The 17,393-nt window shown below is 31.6% G+C and overlaps 3 protein-coding genes across 20 annotated transcripts; 2 read left to right on the top strand and 1 right to left on the bottom strand.

Moving 5' to 3' along the window:
- Positions 1 to 84: 84 nt before the first annotated feature.
- Positions 85 to 3,475, top strand: CYP28 (peptidyl-prolyl cis-trans isomerase CYP28). Its single transcript, NM_001357154.1, has 7 exons — positions 85 to 273; positions 813 to 1,004; positions 1,290 to 1,431; positions 1,550 to 1,638; positions 1,778 to 1,832; positions 2,015 to 2,100; positions 3,036 to 3,475. The coding sequence occupies exons 1-7, from the start codon at positions 202 to 204 to the stop codon at positions 3,189 to 3,191; spliced, it is 792 nt and encodes a 263-aa protein (NP_001344083.1). The 5' UTR covers positions 85 to 201; the 3' UTR covers positions 3,192 to 3,475.
- Positions 3,445 to 5,916, bottom strand: LOC100814291 (uncharacterized). Of its 18 annotated transcripts, none has more exons than XM_014762577.3 (9): positions 5,899 to 5,916; positions 5,540 to 5,636; positions 5,301 to 5,370; positions 5,027 to 5,092; positions 4,854 to 4,951; positions 4,460 to 4,585; positions 4,106 to 4,369; positions 3,906 to 3,971; positions 3,495 to 3,800 (listed from the first exon to the last, which is right to left on the bottom strand). In XM_014762577.3, exons 3-9 carry the CDS (start codon positions 5,350 to 5,352, stop codon positions 3,648 to 3,650), a joined length of 825 nt encoding a protein of 274 aa, XP_014618063.1. In that variant the 5' UTR covers positions 5,353 to 5,370; positions 5,540 to 5,636; positions 5,899 to 5,916; the 3' UTR covers positions 3,495 to 3,647.
- A 4,660-nt stretch (positions 5,917 to 10,576) lies between these two features.
- On the top strand, positions 10,577 to 17,174 carry LOC100783266 (protein ABC transporter 1, mitochondrial). Its single transcript, XM_003535255.5, has 8 exons — positions 10,577 to 11,223; positions 11,363 to 11,588; positions 12,308 to 12,460; positions 13,060 to 13,218; positions 13,687 to 13,846; positions 14,576 to 14,685; positions 15,499 to 15,615; positions 16,546 to 17,174. The coding sequence occupies exons 1-8, from the start codon at positions 10,709 to 10,711 to the stop codon at positions 16,939 to 16,941; spliced, it is 1,836 nt and encodes a 611-aa protein (XP_003535303.1). The 5' UTR covers positions 10,577 to 10,708; the 3' UTR covers positions 16,942 to 17,174.
- Positions 17,175 to 17,393: the final 219 nt, after the last annotated feature.

Raw genomic sequence — 17,393 nt, 5'->3', positions numbered from 1 at the left:
TTTTAGTTAAAAAATTTAATCTTTTTACACCTTCTTTTTATTTGTTTTTTGGATTTGGAAACCATTTTTAAAGGGGGGGAAATAAAAGTTAGAACAGATTATCTTTATCCTTTTAGCCTTTGGGTACCCCTCTGTGTGGCAGTGCATCTTCATCTGAAGTGAGAAGCTAAACTCAAGGGTCAAAAAGAGCACAGGTTAGTCATGACATCTTCATTCTCAACGCAGTTGGTGCAAAGTCAGAACCTACCTCCTCGTTTTCATCGCCATGTCCAGGTTACTATTTCCACGCAAATGCGCATATCTTATTAATTCATAGGTTAAAATAGTATTTAATTTCTCTTTATTATTTAGGTTGAATTTGTTCTTTTAATTTTTTTATTCAATTTAATCCTGTAATATTTAAACTTCAGTTTGATGTTCTGTTTTTTTATAATTAGTCCTCTAATTTTTAATTTTAAAAAAAAAATATGTATTTTATGACGATTTAAAATCAATGAGAATTTTAAACTGTCACAAAATATGATTTTTTACAATTTTAATTAAAAGATTAAATTGAATTGATTTAAAAATTTAGAATATGAAATTAAAAAATATTAAAAGTTCAAATTCAACATAAATAATAAATTAAAGGATCAAAATACTTAATTTAACCTAATTCATATACCTTTGCATGTTTCATGGTTCATCTTTATCTATGTATGTATAGCATAGTGTGTACTTTTAACTTTATAATATCAGTCAGCAAAAGAATTTGCTACTAAAATCAGCTGTCTGTTTAATAATGTTTTTATTTTTCTTATTGTTGTTTTCAGGGGAATTTTAGCCAAGATGTGTCAAAGGTTTCAATGACACATGTGGTCCGTAGCAGTACCAAATCACAGCTTGGTTACGGTAAAACGTTGGCATCAAGATCTCACTATGCTGCCAGATTTTCAGTCTCACGACAATCTGAAGCAAAATCAATCACATATAGGAGAATGACATGTACTAATGCTAAGGAAAATGTAAGTGTATCACTTTAAATTTGTGGTTTGGAACTTTGTTTGCACACATTCTATGCCAATGTTTGTAGTAGGATAGTACCTTCAGAATCTCTAACTTGCACTTTGTGCTTATTTCTGCCCACTTGGGTACTAGGATATGTTTGTGCAATCACATAATCATTTAGAATGATTAGTGTTTGGTTAGTCCTGAAATTTATTGAATTGCTTTAACTGGAAATATTCTTGGCAATTCTGCTATGATTTATGATATTTCTTTGTTATCTTACATGGTTCTGTAACTATTAGGTTCTACAGCTGCAAGCCAAAGTGACAAACAAGTGCTTCTTTGATGTAGAAATTGGGGGTGAACCTGCTGGCAGAGTTGTTTTCGGCCTATTTGGAGAAGATGTTCCTAAAACAGTTGAAAATTTCCGGGCTTTATGTACAGGCAAGAAATCAATTTTTTCTACAGCAATGTTCTTGTTGTACTGGCGATTTTTGTAGTGAAATGAAATGGTTTGTGTGACACGGCATTTTATATATCAAGTTGAATCATCTCTGTGTAGGAGAGAAAGGATATGGCTACAAAGGGTCCTACTTCCATCGTATAATACAAAATTTCATGGTTCAGGGAGGGGACTTCACTGAAGGAAATGTGAGCTGTGTTATATTTTGTAGGTATGATTGCATATACATGCTAATGTGTGCATGCAATTGCACACTGTGGTGTATATGCATCGTGCTTAGGGTAATAATGTTTGTTCTCACTTCAAAATTGCTTTAATTGGCTGCAGGGAACTGGTGGAATCAGTATCTATGGTGATAGCTTTGACGATGAAAATTTTAACTGTATATCTCTTCTGGATCAGTCATATTGAGTTTAAATATTTTAATTGTAATTGGTATTCAAAAAATTTCTTAGGCCAGTATTCCAATTTAACACTGTTTAATTAATCTTCTTCAGATAGGGATTTTAAAATAAAGGATATCTGATATTTAGTTGGCATTTATTAAAAAAAAAAACATTGCAGTGAAGCATGTGGGTCCTGGAGTTTTGAGCATGGCAAATGCGGGTACTAATACCAATGGCAGTCAATTTTTTATCTGCACTGTACAGGTGAGAGACATATGCTGTCCTTTCACATCCAAGAATTAGACAAGGCATATATATGTTTTTATGTGTTTTTTCTGAATTCCGATCACATCCTTCCCCTTTAGTCGTTATAAACAAGAATTTTTTAGAAATAACATTACTTTGGAGGACTTTAGTGAAAACAGTGAAACCACATAGCAGAAGATCATAATATCTCTTTATATGATGACCAGATTAATACATTCAGCCTACATTTTAAAACTCTTATTTTGCCCAAGTAAAACTCTCTCTTATTCTTGGTCATGGGTTTTATTTGGCCAAAGGTCTCTAATCTTTGTTTAAAGTAGAGTAGGACACTTGTAGCCGCCATCATCTATGCATAATTATACTTTCTGATCTCATATTCTCACTGAAATTCAATTTTTGTCTCCCTCATCCAATGGTATCCTGGTAGTTTTCAAATTGTTGCAGCTAATTAAGCCTTGACAATTTGATGTCTGCAGGGCATTATTTTTGCTGATACGGAAGTGCCTTATATTGACTTGCGTTTCTTGAATCAATTTAATAACTATGGGGATAACATTACTGCAATTGAAACTATGGAACCACAGTCAAGAATTCATAAAAGTAAAAGGAACTATAGTGTAATTCAGGTTCAATCAATATCCATTAATTGATCTTTTGTACATAGCCGAAGAAGTCTCAATAAGTAAGGCTATGGTTATTCTTTCAAATCGGTTTTCATATCTAAAACTATTATATCTTCTACCTGCTAGATTTCAAGTGTTATGTTAGATTCCAGCTGTAAGAATAGGATGGAATATAGATTCACATATTTTAATGCTCAATTTCTTAGCTAAGCTATCCTCTTAATCTTTTTCATTCCAACCATTGCATACATATCATTTAAAATTTGTTTTGGTTTTTTACTAAGTAAATGATGTTACTTCATGTTGTAGACTCCATGGTTAGACAATCGCCATGTTGTGTTTGGACATGTCATTGATGGAATGGATGTAGTGAGGACACTTGAATCGCAGGAGACAGGCAAGTTTGATAACCCTCGGAAGCCATGCAAAATTGCTGATTCTGGGGAGCTGCCTATAGATAGTTGATCTTTGCACTGAAGTGCAGTACAATTTTCTGACTATCAATCACAGTTTTTGGTTGAGAAGGGTGTTGAGGGATATGGATATCTGCAATGTTTTACATGTTTGTATTATCATTGATACTGGCTGAAGGAGAAATCGAATGTTACTACTAGTGCATTTAGTTAATTACCATTGTTCTGAGAGATACAACACCCATATTTTGTATTACCAAACTGTACGAAAACCCTTATTTAGTAGATGAGTAGATGTTTTTCTCTCAAATTTTTAGTTCTGCGATTTACACTTAATAATTTCACATCCGTTTCGTGATGCCAAATTGCAAGATTTATATATTCAAGCATCACCATGCCGTGGAGACAATTTCAAACTTATTGTAAATTTAGATAGAAACATACTGCAGAGGTAGAAACTCTTGATTTGCTTGATAAGTCTGCTAAAAACATTTTATCGATGTAAAACTTAAGCTAGGACCATGGTTTCAACTGTTGGGGGTTGAATCTTTTGCTGTTGGTTGCCATCTTCAATCTCCCAAATTTCAGGTAACGCTTCTTTGATATTATGAATGCTGTTCAGGGCATGATCAGCTCCAGGGACCAAATCTGAATGGCCCACCTGCCAACAATGAGTTATTACTTGTTAGCTTGCATTGCACGACAAATGTGTTATTAATTTCTTATATCTTCTCATAAAATGCATAGATAGCAAATTGTATCTTACTAAAACAGTGTTAAGTCCAGTTATTTTTGCACTTTCAACATTTCTAACACTGTCATCAAAGAAAATCTGCAGGACATAGAAGAGAACTATTATGAATTGATTCCAAGAGTTTTAAAAACAAAGGGCCAAAACATGTCTAAATAACCACATAAAAGAAGTAATCTTCCCATGTCACTTTCTAGGAAAGTAATCAATCTTACTGTTTTCTTTGGATCCACATTAGCAATCCGAATAGCAGCTTCAAAGGCTTCCACAGATGGTTTACAGAGGATTTGTGGGTGGGAATTGAAACATCCATTTTCTGTTAAATCTGTGAGCACATGATTATCATTTGGTACATCCATGCAATTGATTTGTTTGGGAGGATTAAGCGTTTCAAAGCATATGATGCCCTCAAAACAATCTTCCAAACCCAATCTGTTGAGAACTTTAACTGCATGTGCATGATCTGCATTGGTGAATATCTGCAAATAACATTTTCAAGTCAAAGAATATTGTGGAATGCTCCTCACTGTGCAAATTTATGTAGAAGGTTTGACATTTCCCTGACATACTATTTTACGCTGAGGCATGGAAAGCAGAAGGTTCCTTAATACTGGATCAGGCTTCAGTTTCTCGTATGGTAACCTTCCATGCACGTAAGCATGAAACTCGTCATTGTCAAACTCATAACCAAGGACCTGAGAGGAAATTATAAAATCAAATTAAAGTTATTTCGTTCTTTCAACATTTTTCTTATAACTCATTTTTTTTCTTTCTATCTCTTTCCGTCACATCATGTTTCTTATCTTTCAATTGTTTTTCTCTTTCTAGTTGTAGAAAACAAGAGTAGAAAAAAGGATTTCTCTTCAAATTATATAAACTCACTGGGATAATATCATTGACAGTGAATCAGCATTTCAGAAGTATGATGAAGAGAAAAATGAGAGCAATACCAAATCTTCATACCTTTAATCCTGCCATAGTTGTCCCGTATTCCCTATACAAATCCAAACACATTTTTGGCACTTCACTCTCTTCAATATGCAAGAGTTCTAACATATACTCTGCAAAAAAGATGGGTCAACTATAATAGTACTTGTATCACATATGAGTTTACCTAAACACTAGAATATATGTACCTTGTATGTTCTTGCGACAAAACAAATTGAGACCTAAGCTCAATGGGTAAAGAGTGTCATCCATATCTGTGACCAACATTTGGAATCAGAAATTAGTCCCAATTTTTTTTTTCATTTGAAACAGAGAATTGCATAATGAATTCCTTATTTCCTTCTGTTTCTTTCTTTTGGTTTGTCTTAATGTCTTCTAATTCTCAAACAATACCACATAAAACTGAGCCAAAGGAAGTTAAATAAAAAAAGCAGAAATGTTATTGAGTTGCACCAATCATACCAAAAAGCAAGCACTCGTACTTGACTCCACCAGTCCTATAAGAAGTATCCATCTTAGAAGAATTTCAAATCTGCAACAAATTTCAGTAATAGCTTAATGGGCTCACTATATTTGCAGTTTGATGATCATCATAAGAATATGAGCACCTGAAAAGTCTGAAATAAAATAGAAAACTAAAACTTGCCTAACCAACTAGTTTCAAAGCAAGAGTACAAAAGTTTAATAAAACATCAACACACCAAATACACCACCGATCAAGTAGCTCAAAAGAGTAGTACTGAACTGACAAAACCCAACTCTCAAATTTATAGTTAGATACCCTCCACATGAATCTGCCTGATTTAAAAAAAAAAAAAAAAATTAGCAAGTTAGCAGTTATTAGTCATTTCATGGGTTATGTTAAATTCATTGCGTGGAACATGCCTAACAATGTGAACCACATAAACTTACTTAGAATAAGATAATATCTAGTAGACTTTCCACACATTAACAAGACATTAGTGAACGGTGAAAAAAAAAACAAATACGTTGAGTGGGATGAAACTAAACGAAACAATACATGTACCCAAAAGTAAACTAGAGTGTTTGAATGTAATACCTCTGCAGCACGAAATGGTCGTGGCTCACAAAATCTATTTGTACGTGTATATGAATTTTGTAGGAGGACCCACCACTAAGCATAATGTGCGAGGTGACAAAAATTTCTGAGGTGGTGAGCATCGTCATTTTTCAATTGTTAGAATTCGACATTAGTCATCAAACGTTAATTTTTCAGTCACTTTCTGTGCTATAATTGCTCCATTTTTCATACAGTATTAAATATATGCTCCAATGCATGTTGACAATGTGTTATCTCTACGTGCTCCACTTGAAGAAAAGTAAATTGCTGGGGGCACTATTTCCAACCATATAAAATTGATTCAAAGGAATGGGATCAGTTTATGCTATTTGGTATGAGACTTTCATGCCAAGGGAAAAAAGGAGGCATATAGCGGTAAAGATGAGGTTTATTCGTTTAACTATGATGGAATATAACTATATTTTATATTTTTTTTTATCATCTTATTAGTTTGAAATTATTTTTATCAAAAATAATAGTAATAATAATTATTTTTTATCAGATATCAATGAACATATAAACATAAATATTTTTATTCCAACACGATTTTTTTCATATATAATCACCAATTGGGTCTATGATTACGATAAAAGATTTAGGAGTTAGGACCATTCATAAGCTATTACTTTAATGTCTTTTGCGTCCAAATCAGATGCCACCGTCCATGTTAGGCTGCTACTAGTAGAAGCTGAATCATCACCATTCACCACTAAGGGTAAACATATTGCCACGGCAACATGGAATAAGACAGGAGAGTAAGACCCCGCCCCATACAATATTGACCCAGTTAGTTAAAATTTATTGAAAGAATTTTAAAAAATGTTTTTTTTAAAAAAAAAAACTAATTTTTTTATAAGAAATAGTTAAAATTTGTTTCTTAAAAAAATGTCAAAATTTGTTTTACAAAACATTCAGACAAACACATCAAAAACAGAAAAATATTTATTTTTATTTAAAAAAAAAAAGCTTAAACAAATTACTCATTAATTCTTTATTAAATAATAAAAAGAAGTTTAAACGGTTTAGTAAGAGAAACTAAATTTATATTATCTTTATTTTTTTCCTTTTCAAATATTAATGAGAATAATGAAAATAATAAAAGCTTACCTGTCTTTGGTTTTTATATGATTTTTAAAAGAAAAATAAAATAAAAACAGAAGCATTTTTTGTAATTATTTATAAAATTAGAAAATATTTACTTGAATAAAAAAAAATGTGCTATAAGATTTGTCATTTTATCTGCTATTTTGCTCCATAACTGTGTTGGCGTCTTGATATAATTTTTTAAAATAGATATTCATTAAAAACATTAATATTATTTATCTCTTCATTGTTTAGTTTAAATTTTTTGTTTAATAACATTTTCAACTTTTAATATAATGAATTAATTCTCTATAAAATTATATAAAAATATTATTTCATATATAATATAATTACTATATATTATTAGCCCAAATCAAATAAACATAAAACAAGAAACAATACGTATTATGAAGATACATGATTAATGAATTGGGTTGACTTTTGTAGAAATAATTAGTCTTTTATAACGTGATCATCAGGAAAATTAGTTTGCACAAAAAAAGGTGATGAATTAGAGTTCAAATTTCTATTAATAGAGAGTTCAAATTGCCTACATTTATTATTTGGCAATGTCTAAACGAAATTACCTATAAAGAAAGATATACGTGGAAAAGCAAAACAAAGTTATATACAAAAATCTAGGTATATTATTTGTAAATGCTTAACGGGGAAGTATCGGGAACATTCAAAAATTGATTAGAAATAAATAAATAAATAAGATGATTGGTATTTGCATTCTTTATGTTTAGTACTCTTTCCATTCTCGTAAATAAAAACATTATCTTGATTTCCCATCTAAGCCAGAGGAGTCATATTCAATAGGTCCACACATTGGAGCGTGGGATGAGATTTAAGTGCATGCAATTAATTTTTTTTAATTGCTATCAAATACTTGCAGGCCACCGATTAACCCAATTGTATATTCCATGTATAATAGTTTATAATATACTACATAATTATGAATTTAGTTAAAATTTTCTATGGTGCTTTCCAAATTTGGAAATTTGGGATCTGTAATTGGGACTGACGGGGCTTAAACTTTTGTTGGTACAATTAAATTTTATATAATCATTTAAACATAAATTATTAAATTATTATTTTAATTAATTTAAGATAATTATTTTAAAAGTTAATAAATTTATTATATATAATAGTGTGATTGAATAATTACGTAAAAATTTTATATTTTAGTACATAACTTTTTTTTTCTCATAATTTTAATTGTTTTCTAATCAGCAACTAGCTTCAGTCCTGCACTTGATAAAAATCAACGGTTAATAAATGTTTATCAAGTGACCATTAGTGCATGATCATCACTCATCGGTCATCAGTTTGTAAAAAAATAAATAATATTATCACTGATCAGTATTCCCTAACAACTTTCTTAATTCGCATGTCTCACTGAATAGCTGTTAGCCTTTTATATACTTAAGAAAAGGAATTTGGGATTCGGCTAAAATATTTCCTTGTAAACTCATACTTAATTAGATGATTAATTATCACATAATATATATTTTAAAGTAATTTAAATATATTTTTATATTTAGGTAGCATTTTGATTTGAGTAGAGTTTAAAATATACTTTAAAGTTAAAATTGTTTGACAAATGACAAAAATACGATTCATTCATGTGAAAATATTCTTTTTTAAAATATGAAAATAATTAATAACAATAATAATTAGATCATGATTAAAAATAATAAATAGGTGAAATTAAAATTTAATATAATCATTAAATTTTTAAGTAACTCAACAAATAAATTATATCTTAATAAAATATCTCAATTATCATTAAAGAGTAAGGGGCGTGTAACCCACAAAACACTTAAGACAATTGTCTTATGTCTCTAATTTTGTTTTTCTTTTATGAATAGGCTCTAATTATATATATATATATATATATATATATATATATATATATATATATATATAATTAATATACTACATGTTTATTAGAATATCACTCATTAATTAATAGATAACTAAAAAAATTGTGCACTTTGTATTGTCCTATTGCTTCTTTTTTTTTTTTAATGGAAAGACCTACTATTGATTATTTAACTGCATTAAATAATACAGCAGTTAAAACTAATAATTGAATGTACTCTTTTAAAGATAAGTTTACCATTTTTAAGATAATTTAATTAAAGCTAATAATAATTTTATCATTGGGATTTAATTTGAACAATTTTTATTACATGAAACTGGTTTTTTTATTATTTTGCATCCAAAAATCTAAAATTTTAGGTGAAAATAAATTGAAAAATATTATATTAATCTTATTTTTTTAAGATTTAGCGAGCTTATTGAACACTACATGCAACCGTAGTTTCAACTATAGAAAAAAAAACTTTCAAATTAAACTTGCTAAAAATAATAATATTACAAAATAGATTAAATAAATTAGCAACTTATCTATCAAGAGTGAAGAAATACTAAAATTAATTGATGAATTATTTTTCACCTCAATTCTTTTTTTTATCTTAGGCCTCATATTCTTTAGACATGACCCTCATCTTGATTGTCATCACCTTTATTGTTACAATTATTGTTATTATCGTTGTTGTCACTACCACCATCATCTCTTTATACTTTGCTTAAAGAAGATCCAACTTAATTTTACTTATATACAATATTTGAAGATGAAAACATATTTTGCATAAAAAATAGATACAATCTTTCTTTTTTTTCACCAAGACACATAATTTCATTAAAATTATACATTTGATAATATATTCTTTTTCTTAATAATGAAATTATATAAATGACATAAATTTTGCATGAAAAATACACATAATTTCATTAAACATATTTTACATGAAAAGATTAGTAATTTTACAAAAATAACTTCATATACCATCCTTATTTTATTTATAAATTTTATTATTTATCATTAATATTATAAATGATATAAGTAAAAAAATAATTAATATTATATTATTAAAAAAATTAAAATGACAATTATTTTAGAAAAATTCTTTTTTTCTCTTATACAACAATTATGTTTTTTGCGCTTTAAAAAAAATAAAGAACAACAAAAAACAAACAAAGACAAAACTAAACGCGAATCCTCATAATCCCCACAGCATCGGCTAAAATAATCTGTGGATAAGTATTTCAAATTAAAAAGCTTCATCATGAGATGATCCATGCTTGGCAAGCCAATCCGCACGAGTTGCCTTCATGTAGAGTGTATTGAAAAGAAACTTGTGAGACTCTATCCAATGAGATTGAAACCTTAGATTCATTTTTCAAGATAATTCCTTATAACATGTTGTTGGAAATAATTTAAGTTGTACATTTTCATTAAAAATAATCTTATATTAAAATAAAATATATAAATAAGGAACCATCATTACTTTTGAACGAGTTAGCAATCTCTCACATTATTATAACATGTCTCCAAAACTTAAAATGTGTTTCTGTATAAATCTTAAAAAAAATTAAAATTTTGTAAATGAAAAATTAGAATAGAAGCACAAAATTTTGAAAAGACTAAAAATCATTATGAATCCTTTTTTTTCCTCCTCCTTCCCTAGTTTGATGGAGGGGAAGCAGGCCACGTACACGTGTTTGGTTCCCGACACATGAATTAAAAACTAACCACCAAAACGAGCATTGGCTTGCTGCTAGTTAGTTAGTCAATACTGAATACAAGAACAACAACATGACATTTTGATTATGAATCTCTGAAGAAACTAATGTAATGGCCTCCTTCAGGGACCTCACAAGGCTCTTCAATGGCTTTTCCCTAATCGCCAACCAATTCGCGAAGCGCTCTTTACCTAACTCCACAACCTCAGATTTCCAAACCCTAATTAAGAAAGCTCTCGTCTCCGCCACCGACCTCTCCGGCATCACCAAAGGAAAGGTTCGCCACTTCCCCGATACTCCTCCCTCCTCTACCGCCACACGACGCCACGACGCTGCTGCGTCTAGTTCCGTTGTTTTTTTCTCCGACGACATTCCTTCTTCTCAATCCCATTCTACACCGACAACAACCACTACAGTAACAAATATTGACGATGTTGCCAAGTCTTCTTCCGACGCAAATCACGATGCAAAGGAGGAGAAAAGTGAGGTTGTGACCTCTGCTGAAACGGTTAATCAAGTTGAAAGTGAGGAAGTGGCACCGGCACTGGCACCTTCTCCGCCCCCGTTGAGGAAACGAAGACCGAGGGAGAGGAAGGTTCCCGCAACTCCATTTTCTAGGGCTATTGGGTTAGTGTTGTTTGATTTCGTTTGAAATTTCATCACTATGGTATGATGCATTGCGTTTGGTTGTTTTGAATTGTGATGAAATCAGCATTTACTATTTGTAGCTCAATTGTTTGTTTGTTGTTGTTGTATGAAATTGTAGGTTTGCTGGGTTAGGAGCAGGTCTTGCGTGGGGGACACTTCAGGAATCTGCCAAGAGGCTTGCCTTTGGTACGCCTACTACGCAAGGCAATCAATCTGCACTTTCCCCGTTTTTGTCTGAAAAAAATGCCGAACGTTTGGCTCTTGCGCTATGCAGAATGCGTGGAGCGGCGCTCAAAATTGGGCAGATGTTGAGCATACAGGATGAATCTCTTGTTCCTGCTCCGGTAATTGGACATGTCTTTTATGCTTGCACCTTAATTGGTATCAAAATAGCTACTCTAAAGTGTGATTGTCTCTAGAGTGATAAGTAACGGTGTTTTTATGAGCTTATCCTTGTAATTTATTTACTACGGAGGTTAAGATTACAATTCACTTCAAATTAAATGATGGGTGTACAACACTCTAAACTTAATTTTTGGGATGTATCAAACATACAGCTCTAAATCATTTACAGCACTGAATTGAATTTTGAATAGGCTCTAAGTCTTTGTTTCAGTAAGTGTAATTATATATGATGTACTTGAACAAGGATTAGATGTCATCAGCAGTCAGACATGCATCCTTCCTTCAAATGGTTGAGGTTGGACAGAGAGTAAAAGTGCAATTTTTGAAAACAAATAACTAAAGACTGCTTATTGGGTACTGATCCTCTTACTGGGTACTTTTCCATGATCATGTGTTCCATGGTTAGATGTGCTTGTCATCTCCAACTTACTGATTAGGCTGTAAAATCCTATTATTATTATTTGTGGTTATAATTTCATATTAGCTGCTAGTATCTTTTGTATTTTTACAAATGCTGGGAAGAAAAATTATTCTTTCCAAACAGATATGTTTGCTCTTATTGAAGGGTCATGAGTTCAGTTCGTTGGAGGAATCTGTAAATTACTTTTGTTTATATTTTTATGTGACTTTAAACGAACTCTTAATCCTATATATGTAGATCCTGGCTGCATTAGAAATTGTTCGTCAAGGTGCAGATGTGATGCCAAAGAGCCAGCTTAATCAAGTTTTAAATGCTGAATTAGGTCCTGGCTGGTCATCAAAATTAATTAGTTTTGATTATGAACCTATAGCTGCTGCAAGTATTGGCCAGGTATGTATGCTTCTTTACTTGTTTTTTTTTTTCTTTTTCTTTTTTGGGAGGGGGGCATTACATTTGAAAAAGTATGAACCTGTGCATTGTCCACACTTCAAATTTGCAATCTTGCGTGGGTGTGTTAGAAATGTATAAAAACTATTCTTTAGCCTTCAGCCCTTCACCTTACAACACAAGCTTTTAGGGAAGTTGGTCTAAGATATTACAATTTTTTTTTTTATATCTTAAAGATTTATAAGTTATATATAGTTAATAGTTCTTCAATCTGTGGTAGTCACATTCATATCAGTCACAAATAAATATATGTTGACGCTTTGAAAACTCAGTCCCGCTATCCATACTTTCCATAAAGCCAGACTGAGGTGACTTTGGACTGTCTAATTCACTTTGGATTCATCCTAACATAAAAGTCATTCTTATAAGAATGCCAAATTTTGCTATAGTTTCTTCCCTTACATATGAAATCTTATGTTCGATAATTCTTAGCAAGACAATTTTTTTACATATGTCCTAACAGCAATATCATGCAACTCTATATTGGGGCACTTCTTCTTAGTATAATAGTATTGCTTAATTAGGTTCCTCATGGAATTTAGGTGCACCAAGCTGTCATGAAGGATGGCATGCAAGTTGCAATGAAAATTCAGTATCCTGGTGTGGCAGATAGCATTGATAGTGACATTGAGAATGTGAAGCTTCTTTTAAACTACACAAATTTAATTCCTAAAGGACTTTATCTTGACAGAGCTATAAAGGTGCGTATTTATTAATATAATTCAATAAATTCATGCATGCTTTCAGTTGTGTGTTTATATCAATGTTCTCATTTTGTAGTCTTTTAAACCTGCAAATTTTCTATCAGTGAGATCCCTTAGCCCCTCTCTTCTTTTCACTGAGTGATATGCCTTCAAATCTATCAGTGAGATCCTAAACCGTATTCAATCTGTAATAGTTTGATTTGTGTACACACTTGTGCAACTCTTTCATTACTACCTCTTTCTTTTTGCCTCTTCACCTTTCAACTCATCCACCTAATGTTCCATGTACTCTGCCCTAGGGGGATGATGCAGTATGATATTTTTCTATGGTGGATATTGATCTGGAGTCTCTTACAGTCCTACCTATCATATAGAAAAAATGTCTCCATAATTTGACGAATATATGTCTAATTGTTTATATGTTAAAATCTTGCTTTTTTACGTTCTTCCTATATTTTTTTCTAGGTGGCCAAAGAAGAATTATCTCGCGAGTGTGATTACAAGTTGGAGGCAGCGAATCAGAAGCGGTTCCGAGATCTTCTTACTGGCACAGATGGACTTTATGTTCCAATAGTTGTGGATGATATTTCAAGCAAAAGAGTATTAACTACCGAGCTTGTTCATGGTAATTATAACGAATTTCAGCAGTTCTTGTGATGCGTTCTTTTGATACATCCTTTCTCAAACAGAGCTTTCTGGGACCGTAACTTGCATAGCTATTATACATTTAAGTGTTTCAAAAGATTTAAATCGTATGTGGTGTTTGAAGCAGCTGCAGCTGCATTTGACATCCTGTTTAGATGGCAATGCTTTCAATATATAGTATTATTTGCATGGAAGATATAATTTTCCAAATTGGATAGAAGATTTTTCCTGTAGATGTTCCTATTTATCTCATATAATCTCATTTGTTAGTCATTTACTCAATTATTTCATCTTTGCATTTTTTAATTATTTAAAAGTGAAAAGAAAGATGGCCTAACAATAAGAAACATTTATCTAATTCATTGTATAGTTATATTTTGAGAAATTCTGTTACCTTTAATCAGATAGTTTTATGAACAAAAATTTGTGCATGATGCTTTTATTTTTTATTTGCTCAAGTATTTCTTAACTTTTGGTGAGAAGGATGCTATTTGTCCTTCTCATTAAACAAGGGATGCTTTTCTTTTATTTACAAATTTCTAATTATTCCATTGGGGGAAAAAGAATATGTAGCCAACAATTCTGGATTTCTTATTCAGTTTAACGATGAATCTGCTCACATTATTTAGATTAAATAAATAGAATGATATTCTTGTGAATTAAATATTTAGCTTGTGTTTGAACATGGGGTGATTTTCTCTTGCAACAGGAATTACAATTGATAAAGTGGCTTTACTGGACCAGGAAACTCGTAATTATATCGGGAAAAAGTTATTAGAACTGACATTGATGGAGTTATTTGTATTCCAATTTATGCAGGCATGTTATTCTGCCCTGGGTTTATATATGTGCACGTGTAAAATGTTAAAGGCTATTGTTGAGTTACTGATTGTAGTATCAGCAATCAGAGAATTATGGTTCAAGCATATGAAATTTAAAGTGTATCTGATGAATTTTAGTTTAGTTACGTAGTTCAGGTGTTGTTTAAGTCAAGTAAACATATGTTACTGTTAAAAAGAGTGAAATATGACAAAGGATTAGGTCTGAATGAAATTATCATCCTCACTGACATAGTATCTATAAAAAAAATTCCATGTTAAATGCTTGCAAAGTGGTTAAGATTTGAGAGGAAAAACTTCAGTCTATTTTGTGCATAGTTTACTTCCTGTACACTGTAAAGCAAAGCTGATATGATATAGTGATCTTATAAGTGAAGTGACTAGGGCTGATATAGAGTTACCAATACCAATAATACTATAGCCTAGGCGATACCATTTTGTAGGGACTGGTTGAATCAGTTGACAAGGCATTAATCAACTTCCAGTCTTCACTTGGTAGCTACACTATTAGACTACTGGAGGCTAACACATATTATCACCTTTTTTTTTTCCTTCCAAATACCGAGTATCTAAAAAGATAGATACAGTGAAAGCATGTATGTGTGTGTGTGTGTGTGTGTGTATACACAGAGAGAGAGAGAGAGATTTTATGTTAATGAATTTCACTTTCTATTGTGTTTTGTTGCTTCATGTCTTTCAATGTTAAGTGTTAACATGAAGTTTTTCTTTAAACCACACCTTCCAATCTGATTTTCTGATCTCTTCTAACCTTGGAGGGTGTTCTTTAATGCAGACTGATCCTAATTGGGGTAATTTCTTATTTGATGAAGCTACAAAGACAATCAATCTGATTGATTTTGGAGCAGCACGTGATTACCCTAAAACATTTGTTGATGATTATTTAAGAATGGTTGGTTCTCTTCCTTTCAAATTTATCTCTTTATATCAATAACTATGCTGAGGTTTGAAATCTTCATTTTTTATTGTTTCACCTGTTTAATTTTTATGTTACTCAGATTTGGATATTCAAACTAGATTAGTAAAGATGTCAGTTCTTGACTGCTTCCTATTTTTTCTTCTAACAATATTGAAATAAAAACTGACATTAAACTGACTCTAAACTGGAAGTGACTAGATTCTCTATTGAAAATTGTTAATGTAAGGTAAATTATTGGTTTAGTTGAAGTTAATGATAAATAAATATATGGAAGTTGAACACCGTGTTAAAGGTTATGTTTGTCTGATTCTGTATGGAATGATCTATATTTAAAGAATATATGGAAAGAGAATTGAAATGCCATTGCTCATTAGTCATGTCATCGTAATATGATTTAATACCAATTGATAATTTGGTAGTTTTCTTACAATTCACATGATACAGTTAAGGGTTGCTGTCCCAGAGTCTAATGATTCCTAAAGAGATTATTCTGTCAAAACTGACAGAATTACAACACACATAAATCCCGCCTATATCATACTACAGATACATTTAATAATACATAACTGGTCCTAACATATATCCCAAACTTCCTACATAGTACATAGCAGTTTATTGCACTTATATATGATCGTTATTAATGGTTCCCATCCTAGTAACTAATCTAATGTGATCATTAGGCTGTTTCATTTAATATGATTAACAGATATTAAGTACCTTTTTTTTTTTAATTTCAACTTTCTACTGTATGTTTTCATCTTATGGCTTAACACTTGATTGCTTGAACTTTCTACTTCAACTTGGTGGGAGGGGTAGAGCTAGTTGACTATTATACCCTTTTCTAAAGCTGAGCAGAAAATTCTTCGGGATTCTTATTATTGTCTATGATGCATAATTGATTAGGTTCTAGCATGTGCAAATGGTGATAGCGATGGGGTTGTTGAGATGTCCAGGAGACTAGGGTTCCTCACTGGAATGGAATCAGATGTGATGCTAGATGCCCACGTCCAAGCTGGGTTTATTGTGGGTTTGCCATTCTCAAGACCTGGTGGATTTGATTTCCGATCAACCAACATTACTCAAAGCATTTCTCATCTTGGGGCAACAATGCTCAGACACAGGCTCACTCCTCCACCTGATGAAGCCTATAGTCTGCACAGAAAGCTTTCCGGTGCTTTTTTGGCATGCATTAAGATTGGGGCCGTTGTCCCATGTAGGGAACTGCTGCTTGAAGTATACAAGCATCATAAGTTTGGTGAAGAAAATGAGATATTATCCACTGGTTCAGTGTCTGCATAGGTTAATTATTTTTTCTCCAATTAATTTTTGCCAATAATAATAATCCGTGGGAAGCTAATTTTGATCCAGGCTCCTTAACAGGAATATTTCACTTTGCTCCACAAATGGAGTGCTTTCGGGGGACAATTTGCTCCCTCCCCATTTGTAACTTTAGTTGCCTATAGAGTTTTAATCAGATAGATTATTTGAAAGGTGATTGATTCCTTAAAAGAATGTATTTCGAATTGGATGTGTATTGTATTGTATTGTGTCGGATTTTTACATCATCATTGTGAATTTTGACAGTGCTGCTAGTAAAAAGTTAAAACCAACTTACTCTTGGAAGATTTATCGAATTTTTTAAACGTGATTCTTTTGAAAACAAGCTATTAAGCATGCCATTGGGTAGTGTCTCATTATAAACATAAAAGTTGAGCAAAACTTGTGTGACTATTACTTAGATATAAATCATT

Source organism: Glycine max, chromosome 10, assembly GCF_000004515.6.
Source record: "Glycine max cultivar Williams 82 chromosome 10, Glycine_max_v4.0, whole genome shotgun sequence".
In the NCBI taxonomy this organism is placed as follows: Eukaryota; Viridiplantae; Streptophyta; class Magnoliopsida; order Fabales; family Fabaceae; genus Glycine; species Glycine max.
Note: the sequence above shows the minus strand (reverse complement) of the source record. Positions and strands in the feature narration are given on the sequence as shown.